At 38.5% G+C, this 12941-nt stretch overlaps 1 protein-coding gene across 4 annotated transcripts in view; it reads right to left on the reverse strand.

Annotated features, from left to right (window-relative positions):
• Positions 1-12941, reverse strand: part of AUTS2 (activator of transcription and developmental regulator AUTS2) — a 1214671-nt gene that overhangs the window by 24077 nt on the left and 1177653 nt on the right. For 3 of the 4 annotated variants that reach the window (XM_066576435.1, XM_066576444.1, XM_066576427.1), the window contains exons 10-12: positions 9881-9925; positions 4383-4478; positions 934-1005 (exon numbers count right to left, since the gene is read on the reverse strand). In XM_066576435.1, coding sequence (XP_066432532.1) covers positions 934-1005; positions 4383-4478; positions 9881-9925 — 213 coding nt within the window. The remainder of the gene's footprint in view (positions 1-933; positions 1006-4382; positions 4479-9880; positions 9926-12941) is intronic. The other variant, XM_066576451.1, reaches the window with a different exon arrangement.

Genomic DNA, 12941 nt, shown 5'->3' on the forward strand with positions numbered 1-12941 from the left:
GGCTGTGCTTTTCATAGTTATCCTATGGAAAGCGTTCATTGCGTTACCCACGTGCGGATTAACACTGCGGATAACGCAATGGAATATTGCCCGTAGACAGGAGGCCTAAATTGGATAAAATATGGTGTCAGGGTCCCGATACTTTTGTGCTTAGACAATTAGTGTAGCCTTTTTTACAGCAACTATGAAACATTGTCTACTTATCTATCAGCTGTACTCCTCTTGTACATACCAGAAAAAGAATACACAAAACAACAGCAGCAGATGCTGCATTGGATTTCGATAAATGCAGCCTTTATATAAAAAGAAGAAATTATGTAAAGCATAGTCTATAGCCATATGGAGCCCTGAAAGCTACAATGAGGTAAAAGTCAAATTTTCTTCACCATTCACCTAAAGTAGCTACTATATTGGATAACACATGACAACCAACTTATAAGAGATATTTATGGCGCATGTCCCATAATCCTTTTTATCTCCTTAGTGAATCTAATTCAATGCCTGTCATCAGTTTAGATTTATTTCCCATACCAGCCGTCACTGATAAGCTCTAAATTAGAGGGATGCCTGTCCTTTAAACAGGGATGTAACATTAGATCTTGATATGTCAAGCAGCCTGCAGGATCCCCTAGTGAGATCTGGAACCTAATATGACAGGTTCAGCAATATGAGTTTGTGTCTTACAGCAACTAACAGGAATGCTATATGAAGTGACAATGAAAGTGATCAAGAAAAAACTTCAACTTCAGATCCCATATAGCAAGAGGAGATGTCCCTTAAGCAATAAAATACCATCATCGTCTAGAGAAAAGCATAAGGTGTAAGATTGACTAGCTTTTTGTGACAAGGACATTTATCACTCCCAGGAGGGTTAGAAACATGTTGACATAATGGTGACACTGCGAACTGTGGAGTCGTTCTTCTTCCACTTACCCTTGGGTCCTTCTGCAACAGAGTGTGAGGGACAGTTCCAGGTCTGGCTGCAACATCAATAGGATTGGAAGTCTGAGAAAGAGACAACGGTTGAAATTAATTGGACATGACAAAATAGTTTTCTTCCCTGTGCTACTTTGTATCTTTTTAGCTTTGTGTTTGACAAGCCCCTCTGCCTGGCAGTTTCTTTTTCATTTCCAGGCAGCTCAGGCCTAATGGCCTGTGACTTCCCTTGATAAGTGAAGCTAAACATCATCAGCTACCGCAGTGGAAACTGAGGGGCTATATTAACATGAATCTATCCAGTGTTCACCCTTTTGTCAACCTTTAGGTTGTAACATAAAACCTTGTCCTTCTATAAAGCAGGATATAGGAAGGTTAGTATTACCATTCTACAGGTTGTAGGCCAGTGTCACAGTACAATTCTTTATTTCAAGTGTCAGTAGGCTGAGTGTCTTAGACAATATTCCCCAAGGGACAGTGATAATGAGAAAAGCTCCCATCTCTAACCCGGATGAAATTACACGCGGATTCTTCAGCGGTACCACAAAGTTATCAGTTGAACCGCTCTGCTTCTGAGCTGCCCTGTCTAGATTGCATGCTTAGCTGCATGTCCCCCTGGTTAACTATCAGTCATTTTCCTTTTAGAAAATGGAACTTTAAACGTGTCAGTCGCTACACAAAGTGTTCCGCCAATAGCATCTGTATAGATACAATGCCGGCAGCTAATGTATCATTAAACATTGTACGCTGGTTCCTTTTCACAGTTACACTTTAGAATAAAGAAGAAAACAATACCTTCCCCTATCCTGCATAATTTATGACGAACTTTGACCACCAAGCTTAACAGGCTGCTATTACATTCGCAAACCATTAAGGGTGCGCACTGACTTCAAATATCACATCACATAAGCAGGTTAAGTCAGTTACAATGACCTTGGGTCAGAACTGTATTAGATTGCAAGTGAAGATTATACTTTCAAAGCCACTTAGCTATCTTATGATGGTGCCATAAAGAAAAGAAACCACTTGAGCTGTAATGCACTCAACAATTAGGAAAAAAGTAATTAGTGTACGGATGGGCAATTGCTAATAAAAAGCCATTTCAGGAAAAGATGTTGTGTTACACTATTATGGAAGAAGCCACTGGGGAATTGGGGAGTGAAACAAGAGCAGAACTAATATGGAGACAATTCTCTGTTCCATAAAACATGAATATATTGTATGTATATTAAAGGGTTGAAGAATGGAAAATGGAATTATTCCGGCAAAGTTTTGTACCACGTGCATGATGTTTGTCGGCAATATTTATGACAGCCATATTGTAGCATATGTGTAAAATACATATGAAGATGTGTCAGACTTGTACATGTTGGTTGTAAGAGTATCATAAACAACTTTGTAAAATATTTTTTGCATTTAAGTCAAATGGTTGGACTAATCGGTGCTGATTTTCTATGCAAGGTAACACTATTTATGTACCAACCCTTAAATTGCATAAAATTGTTTTTATAGTGTGAATTACTATTGAATTACTATACAGTTAACACTAAAACTTTATTGATATTTTGCTTATCTAGTTCTTTAGGTTTTTGGTTGATTTTCTTTTTGCCAATGTCTATCTCTGTTCAGGTTTGTATTATGCAGTTTAATGTTAATAATATTTCACATAATTGTTTTCTGTTGAAACCTGGGTTTCCTTCTGAGATTCCATCTGGATTGCTGAAAACAGCACCGTAGATGACTATGTTAATCTATCGGGCACAAAAGCCATAAATGAATGGAAACCTGCAGCTTTGGTCTCCATTTTAGTAATATCAGCCTATGTTGCTGTCTAGGTTCCGTCTGGTGGAGTTTTCAGCAATCCAGATGGAAACTCAGAACGGAGCAGAAAACTTTCTATCAATGAAACCTTAGGGATTTAGATTATACAGCAAGCATAGTGCAGTCTACTGTGCTTTTCTTGACAGGCATTGCTGTCATGGCTCCATTATGAACACAGTCTTAACCCTTTCCAATCCCCTGTCTGACATCTTAAGACATTATGATTTCAGGCTGTACAGCTCAGATGTCGGAAGACGTCTCTCAGGGTTCCCTTACTGTATATTGCCAGCCTCTCTGCTGTCGGAGCCTATCCAACATGTCACCTCATGCAGTACTGGCTTTAGCCAGCATATAGCGCTGTTGTATAACAGCAGAAAAAGAGTAAGCCCCCTAGGAAAACCAGGATACAAATTGGATTGGAAAGGGTTAAGTAAAAAGTCTTGGCAATGGAATTACACATTGTTCATACAGACATACTGTGTTTTTACTAGATAAAATAGTGCAGTATATGCTGTTCTGGCAATCAAACATCAACTGAAACCTTATGAACAGAACCTGGGAACAGATGTGGTAACAGAGCCTGATGCATAAGAACCATTTATTTTTAGTGTAACATATTCTATTGTGTTTTATTCTTGACACTTTTGAGTAACTAAAGTGTTTATAAAATGAAATATCCAAACTGTTTTCTTTTAAGTCAATCTGAATTATATTTCCATATGAAGGGTCCAAGGTGGCTGCACTGGAGCTCTGTAACAGAACTTCATGCCACTGCTTCTAAATGAAAAACATAATCACATAAATCTCCACAAAAGTTCAAGGCACAAGTATATATTGTTTAATTTTTTAAATAAAAGAGCCACTCTGGTGATTTCTTTTATTAACTCATTGTACAGCTATCCCCCAGTTCATATAGGTAAGCTAGTGTTACCTTGATTAGTTATTCCCTTGTGTCTGAAACTTCTGACCTATTTTTCCTAAGATGGTCATGTGATCTCAGGTTTGACCAGCTCAGATCTACTTGGGGTATGTATTCTTTTTCTAATCCTATTCTCTACCACTGGATCTACCATTGTAACTGCCCGCAAGGGGGTACAGGCACTCCTATCACAGTAACTGATGATGATTACACAGCTCCTGTCACACGGTTATAGTAGAGGAGATCACAGCCTATTCTGCTGGCAGTATATATATGGTCTCATTTACATTAATATACAAGATAATGATAACTAAACTCTCCCCCATGCAGGCAGAATAGTATAACCTTAGCTGAAGCTCTACAGATGCAGCATACGATAGATGTGAAACTAAAAGTAAAATCTCAGCCTCAATAGGGTTCCTGACAAGCATCAGACAGGGGGCTGCACTTCTTGGACATGACTGGAATACACAAAGGAGACCTCCATAGTGTGACAGGCAATCAGGTAAGGGGGGAAGGCAGGTAAGGGGGAAAGGCATGTGTTTTCGCTGGAGTGGCCCTTTAAGACACTGCTTAAATTAATAAAGGGTACTAAGAATGAGAACTGCTCCATTAAACCCAATATTAATGCACTAATAATCAATTCTTCTTCACTGAGAGTGGTCTAATCCTCTACAAAAAACTGAATTATTCAAAATTTGCTTACTTTAGGTTGGAATGCCCCTTGAAGTGAACCAAAAGGGCCAGTAGGTGGGATCATGGGAGGAATACCCGATACAGTTGGAGGATATGAATGGAATAACTGCAAGGAAAAAAAATCAGTTAATAAATAGAAGAAAAACTCAAACACAGGGCAACAAAAAGCACGACACACAGAACCACGAAACAAGTGCAAAGCCAAAAGCAGACATTGATGCGGGTAAAAGAGTCGCTTCTCACTGTCAAATCAGTTGTGGTTTAATGTATGTGGAAAGGAGAACTTTAAGGGCGTTCAACATTAATTAGCACAGAAACGATACCCTTGATGAATTCCTTTATTCCAAAATAAAAGGTGATTTTGTAATTATGAATTATTAAATTGGATTGAATGCCTAAGTGGTTTCAGAATTTAGAGTACATCAAAAGCAGGAGGGATGTTAAGCCAAATAAGTCCAAGGGAAATAGCAAGCTAATTAAAAAATGAAGCTTTAAGAGTGCCAGGATTTCACTCCATTAAAACTCAATTACTTTGTTAAAAGGTTTAATGGTGTTGTGTAAGAAATTAAAGAATATGCACAATTATGACTTCATTACTCTGCTGTCATTGCTAATGCTAATCTATGGGCCATTTAATAAGCAGATATACATGTAGCTGTGTGGCCTCACTGTCAGTAAACAATAGGAAGTACAAGCCAACATATCCACTTTAAATATGTATCGAGTGTCTGGCTTAAATAATATACCCAGACACTCAATATCGGCAAGAGTTCCCCATTGTTTTCAATGGGAAAACCTCACATTGCCGTGCAATGCTTTTGCCGACCCTATTGAAAACAATGGGCGAGGCGTTCCGAAAGAATGCCCAAACATAGGACATTAGGGCGATTTTTTTCCTGCACTGTGATGCGATGTGGGGAAAAAAAATCGCTCTTGTATAAAACGGGGTTCATTTTCGTGCAAGTTTTGTGCATCTCATACCGCCCAAATCTCACGCAATTTTCTCGGCTTTGTGAAAGTGGCCAAAGTCATATCCCTTGATAGACAAAAAGTCTTTAAAACACATAATAAACATGGCACATACACCAGTTTTTGCTGCAAATTGAGCCTGAAATTTGCTTTCTACTATTATTTTCTTGTTTAGCAGGCATATAAGAAACTTTGTTTAATACGTTACTGGAACACTAATGCTTAGTGCAGGATCTGAGGGCTTAGTGCACAAATCAAGGATGCAAACATTACCAAAAGGAGTAAATAAAGCATTACATGAGCCTATTTGAAATTAATGGGCGAGTTGAGTCCTCCAGAGAGAGATAGAGAGAGGCTATTTGTAGCTGCTCTGCTAGGCTTATTGATGGAGGTACCAAATTAGAGGCTTTCCATAAACTCTAAATGTTCTAATAGGATATTTGAACGTATTTTTTTCTAAACCAAACAAACACTTTAAAGTTGGTGAACCTCAAGCAACATGTTCAAAACAGAATCAATTCTTGGACAAAACTGATGGAAATGAGGAACAGCGAGAAGTTGCTGTAAGGACTACCATATTTCTAATACATTTTATATGTATGATGCCCAATGTATCAGAATCATTTAACTACATCTATTTGCTCAATTATTTTAGAAATATAAATACCAAATTGTCAGTGACGATTTTAAATGTCAGCCACCAATCTGTGGGCAAAACACAAAAACAAGGGCTTCACCAGTGACCAACCCCTGCGATTATCAGTAATCTGTGGGGAAACATGACAGGATATGTTCACTTCCCTGTAGCACTGCCCACAGGGAAAATAAAGCAGTTCATTATGGCCATTGAAATTAATGGACTGCCTGTGTAATGGAAACCAGGACAGTTCTTCCAGAGAGGAAGACACTCTTTGCCAGCACTTTCCATTCTGACTAAAAGAGTATCACAAACACAAGATACCTCACTATTAACTCACAAACCTCCCATAAGGGTCATGAAAATGGGTTTTCAAGATTATATAAGCCCTTTAAAGGACATGTTTAAGAAATAGCTATTACGTATATCATATTTTTACCAATTTTTGGTGATTTTTAAAAAAATTCTTGTTAATAACCTTTATTAAAAAAATAAAAAATAAATATTGCATCTTTCACACTGACCACAGAGCCCAATAGGCTGATACTTCTTAAACTTTCGAAAAAAGCTTTGCAGCAGTCATCTCACTAATATCACAGGTAGGATTACACTGAGAGGTAACACCTATATGTAGATAACACGGGATCCACAATGTACAATAGGTAATAAACTGTGACTATCTACTTCTCCTCCCTGCAAAATGACCTCTACACAGGTCACAACTAGAGTTGAGAGAAGTACTCTGCCGAGCTTGATGCTTGTTCGAGTATCAGCATACTCGATGGTGCTCGTTACTCAAACGAGCATCACGTCATGTTCGACCCCGCCCCAGTTTTGGTCCCTCCCCGTTGCGAGGCTGCGCACGTCAATGTTAGTTTGTGGCTTGGGGAGGAGAGAGAGAGAGAGAGAGAGAGAGACAGACAAAAAAAAAAGCTCGGCAACCGGCGGGTCCCATACAAAAATGCTCGAGTCTCCTATTGAAGTCAATGGGGTTCGTTACTCGAATAGAGCTCTCGAATTTTACGAAAAGTTCAACTCGAATAACGAGGACCCGAGCATTTGGGTACTTGCTCATTTCTAGTCACAACACATGCCTAGAATAGTCTCCCACACAAGTCAATGGTTCGGCTCCTGTTCACTGTGTGAATGGCCCAAGAGAGTGCTGTAAAGCATCTCTCTTAGGGCTCCTTCACACAAGCGTATTCGTTTTTTACGCATGCCTCAGCGCAATGTATTTGCGCTATGATTGAGACTTTTCTGCACACGTATCGCTGCATTTTACTGTATTTTTTACACATGCAGGGCATATTTATTTGTGCACCGCAGACGAACACGCTCTGATTTAAGTGACTATTTAGCTTGAGGACTTCCAGATGTGTTCTGCACACTTGTGTACCTCCCTTAAGTTTTCTATAGGGACCCTTGATGAGCAAATATGCACCTATTTTTCGGCACATGTGAGAATATTGATATCAATGGGTTCTATTGCCTGCGTATTGCGCATGCATGCAAAAATATGCTGTTTGATGGAGCCCTAAATCCTCTAAATGGTGTTAAACGTTAAAATAGTCACGTATAGACAAAGGAATAAATGTTTCTACGATCAGAAAAGAAAAAAAGATTAGAAAGATGGAAAATGTTTCTCTTGATTTTAATAATAAAAAAATGGTGATATAGTCCCTTTAACTAGTATTGTACTTGGAGATTGCTATCATCCTTGTAGGGCTGTAACTAGATATAATGTCATTTTAACGTTAGTAAATAGCTCTACTGCATATTCTGTATCGATGGTGATATAATTTCCTGAGTGCAATAGCAAAATAACATGCTTTGGTTTCAGCTGCCACAGCGTATTCTCAATTGTTCATCACCTTCAACTTCCAACACAAACAGGTAACATTAATGGTTTTTAGATGATTTGTCATGCTGCAGAATTGCTCTTGATCTCAAAATATCACAGCAAGCACAGTACATTAGCTATAAATGTCACAATAAGTGGATATGTTATCGAGGCAGAACGTTTCTAATTCTAGACACAATGTAGCAAACAAAACAGTCCCTCTGCTCTAATTTGTAGCTTTATAAAGGTGAAAGGTGAAATATACAATAAGGCCAAAAATATCTATATAAATGGTAACAGCAACCCAGGGAAAAGAATGACGCTTAGCTAAGTTAAAAAAGCAGTTAAAATAGAACAAAAAGGATGGCACGTCTGTAGCAGTGGGCCCAACTTTGCCCCGTAAATAGCATATTAATTTCAGGCTATTTTTTTTGATGAACCTATCTTCAGTATAGGTCAACAATAGTTGATCAGCGGGCATCCACTGCTTGGAACCCCGACCGATCATCTCTTCCTGTGTACGCTGTCACCAGCCAATCACACACAGGGTATGGAGTGGAAGCAGATGGCTCCGACTCCTGTGTAGTAGCGAGCACTGGCAATTGCAGGCACAATTCCATTAAAATCAATAGAATAATTTAGATTATAAAAAATTCCTGTACATAGTAACATAGTTCGTAAGGCCGAATGAAGACAATGTCCATCTAGTCCAGCCTGTTTATCCTCCTATGTTGTTGATCCAGAGGAAGGCCCAAAACCCCAAGAGCAGAAGCTAATTAGCCCTTTTGGGGGAAAAAATTCCTTCCCGACTCCCTAATGGCAATCAGACTAATCCCTGGATTAACCACTAATAGTTCCTACCTGGCTGTATACCCGGATTAACAATTAACCTAAGATTTATAACCTATAATGTCCTTCCTCTTCAGAAAGACATCAAGTTCCCTTTTAAACTCCTCTATGGATTTTACCATCACCACATCCTCAGGCAGAGAGTTCCACAGTCTCACTGCTTTTACAGTAAAGAACCCTTTTCTATGTTGGTGATGAAAAAGACAATTCACAAGGCTTTTTTTTGCAATTTACATCTCTATATACATTGTTTCCTTGAGGCGCTATTCTAACTTTACCATTAAATTCAATGAGATCTGTGCCTGCAATTCGCAGCACTGGTCACTACACAGAAGTCAGAGAATAACCTGTGTGTTCTGCTGGTGAGAGTATACAGCGGCACAGCTGATTGTTGACTTATCTTGAAGATAGGTCAGCAATAAAAATTGCCTGGAAAATCCCTTTAAGACACCAGTCAAGGGGACAGTTGCATAATTTTAGGCCATAAACACTTTTTGTCCCATGGCAGAATATCTTCGTATATCACATAATAAAGTATCTGATGCAACATATCCGATGCAACTTTTGTATAAAATAGGAGGTATACAGATGCCAGTTTAAAGGTGTCCTTATGTAGAGATGACTTTTGTTTTCTAGGCTTTTTCCCTGCAAGCAGACTTATACTATACAGTAAGCCCCACCTAACTGGTACATTCTGTATTACTTCAGAGTACTAAACTTGAGTTTCCATTTTATCCGTCATCCGCTGCCCACAAGAATTTGATCAAGTTCTGGAAATCTTTATCTTTCTAAATACTTTGTTAGATTATAGACTTTCCAGCAGACATGATTTGATTTGGATCGGAATAACTTACATTTTATCGTGTAGGTTTTATAACACCCATGAAATCCCTATTTAACATTCCTGGCTGATCATTACTCTCCCAGTGGGAAGAAGCTCACGCTGTATGTCATCTTCCTCACAGTAAGACTTCTTGTACAGTTTATGAGCACTGACAAATTTTGATTAAAAACAGGATAGTGCATCTCTAAAAGAAATGAATCAGATGAATGACGCTTGTATATTGCCAAAGCTGATGTAAGAGAAAGCAATGGGAATTCCAGGCCGAATGATTAGGAGAAGCAATCTTGGCAGGTTATTATGGGGTGATATTTGCGGCATGCTACAGACAAGATAGAAGCCAACATTTGAACATAGCACTTTTACACTCACACTGTGGCGGTAGAAGGGGTCAACTTTTGTAGGGTATTTGTCAAACTGCAAAGGGATCAAAGCAAATAGTTATTACTGTGTCTCAGAAAAGTACCTATAAAGATTATGATTGTATCACACACTGTTTAACAAGCAAGAACCCGGTCTGCGACCCATATACTGTGCATTGTGAACAAGCGCACTGTTTAACCTACAGCGAATCTATTATCATATCATCCTGATGCTTTTATGAGATAAATAAAATGCTGCGCTGAATGCTCTGCACACAAAGACATTTTTATAGCTGCCTTGTATTTTATTTTTATGATAAAAGATGATCCCTATAAATACATTTCCCTATGATAACATTATAATACTGCAGCGAGACTGCTGCAGTCACCCAAGAGGTGCCTTGGAAGGAAATATAGATTCGTGTTGAAAAATAAGCATCTCTTTTATTACCTGTTTACTGGTGTTGTTCAAGCACAGCCTTGTATTTATTTATATACGGCTCTAACAATTTTACTTCCATAGACAGAACTGCTCAAACACCACAGAGCTTGTTGTCTATTTATGCACAGTACCAGAGATCTCATCAAAGGGATCCCTCACCTCAGGTGTCGGCTGGTAAATTCTGCAATTTTTTATCATAAAACTTGACTATGACTTTGGCGAATCAAAGACAATACTTTATTATTTTTTCAATTGCAGCTACTTTAGTACCTCAAAAATTGATTATTTTCAAGAGTAGGGCGACTATTGGTGACCCATGTTGAACTACTAGAAAACTGCATGAATAGAAATTGTTTGGCTAACACTTAGTATCGGAAAAGCTGGCCATACATAAAAGCTAGCTTTCAGTCGTCAGGTCTCTTGACCAACTACCTACCCCATAAACATGCATGCTTAGCTCAGTCAAGCTGGTAGGTTTACTTCAACAGGAAGAAGGGAAGAAGCCACTACCAGACAACAGCTTGTCGCTAGATGGAACAATTTCCTCTAAATCTATTGGTATTTGGACATTTTGCAGTCCCATACACATTAGATTCTTGGTGGATCTGGCAGACGTCAGAGAGATAGATGGATTAGGGGCAGCTAAATGCTCCCCGCTGATTTGTTTATGATTATGATACCCATTTTAACAAGATTTACTGTCAAGTGGTGACTCTAAAGAACCGATGGGAATAAAAGCAAAGACACAATGAAAATCACCATGATGGCCCATTTACACATAAAGATTATATGGCTCAAAATTAATTCAAACGAGCGAAAATTAGCAATAATCATTACATGTAAATGCACGCATTGTGCACTATTCGTTTGACTTAAAATCCATCGTTCAGCTACTGACAGGTAAAGCAAACACATTTATCTGTCAGTAGACCGCACGTTGTTATCTCCACGGGAGTCGGCAGATAACATTGTAATCTGCCGGCAGCCATGAGCAGGACAATGCAGCTGTCTGAACAGCTGGGCATGTGATTAATCACAGGCTGGGCTCTGCAAACAGCTCCTGGAGGCGCTTTTACAAGATGCTAAAATGTTAATGGCTATTAATGCCCATTAACACTTTATGCAAAAAGATCGTTAAATCTTTCAGTTGTTTGAAAGATTATCTTTGCGTGTAAATGGAAATTAACTTTTAATTTTCTATCAAATGTACAGGAATTGAGAAACCATTGCAGCCATCCGTGCAGCCTATGAGAAAAACCCATGCAAGAATGTAAGTAGAATGGGTGCATGCATCTCTAACCTAGAGGCAGGCTGCAGGCAGGAGGCAGAGACTAACAAAACACTGTTCATTCCCATCAAGCTTACTGTTTAAATTAACAAACAGTGTGGTCCTAGGTTCCACCCCAAGCCACAGCCATGATTCCTAATGCTTCCTTCCACCTCTGGTCTAAAATTGTATGAACCCATTCAAGTTACATTCCAAAAGAGGTTTCATGGATGGCGGCCATGTTTTTTCCATTCCTGTACAACCCCTTTAATAAGGACCCCAAAAATCCTTCTGCTTCATATGATGAGACTAGTAATATTAAAATAGTTGGGGTACCCATTACAGAATTTGTATTTGGGTCCAGGGACCTCAAGATACGCTACTTGGTTTATATACTGTACCAAAAGCATATTATCTACGTAACAGATTTAAAAAGATCCTCTAGTCAAGAACTGAACGTTTAAATGTAAGTCAGTATCTTTGGGGATGATTGCTTGCTATTTATTTTTTCTAAAAACTTGCTCCTCGGCTGCTTTTTAGTTCGGCTTTATTAGAACAGAGCTGTGATCCGTGACTACAGTTTTAGCTGCAATGCCTAATATGAAATAGTCTGGGACACACCCCCTGTCTAATCATTGGTTGAGGCTGAACCAATAATGAGATGGGATGTGTTTACTGACTTATCAATTTTGAACCCCCGACTTGAGGTTTGCTTTAAGGAAGACCAAAACATAATACTAAAATATTATGTACTACTCTTTTTTATGCAACTACATACGTCCGAAGTTGGGCAATCTATATAAACCACACTAAAAATAAAGCATAGTCCGACTGCTTATCAGTTTCGAATACGTGGAAAATGTGAAGCATCAGATTTCTTTAGCTATAACTTTTCTTGTGATGCACTGCAGTATAAATCTAGTACAGATCTCGGGTTCAGCATCCAGGAGAGTTTGATAAATGATGCCTATAAAACATGTTGTTTTTATTATCTCCTTATACAACTATAATTTATTTCAAATTATATTATTTATATATGAGCCAGCAATTGCAAGCTTCTACATTTTATGAATTGTTGGCAGGTAACATTAATGATCAGCAGCAATATTTTATGCATTTTTACACAATTCCCAAAAAGATATATCATAAGATGGCGGTTTCCATAAACTACATCACTAGTAAGTTAGGCTGTTGGTCATTTCACTGCATATATTGTGAATCAGCTAACAGACTTATTACAAAAGTGTTATTTTGATGCCGAGGTAAATATAATAAAGGGTAGCGTATGAGCATTTACTTAGGAACATATTTACGATACGAATAAAACCTGAAGAACCGTTAATCAGATAAAAGTTACATTAC

Source organism: Eleutherodactylus coqui, chromosome 1 (genome assembly GCF_035609145.1).
Source record: "Eleutherodactylus coqui strain aEleCoq1 chromosome 1, aEleCoq1.hap1, whole genome shotgun sequence".
NCBI lineage: Eukaryota > Metazoa > Chordata > Amphibia > Anura > Eleutherodactylidae > Eleutherodactylus > Eleutherodactylus coqui.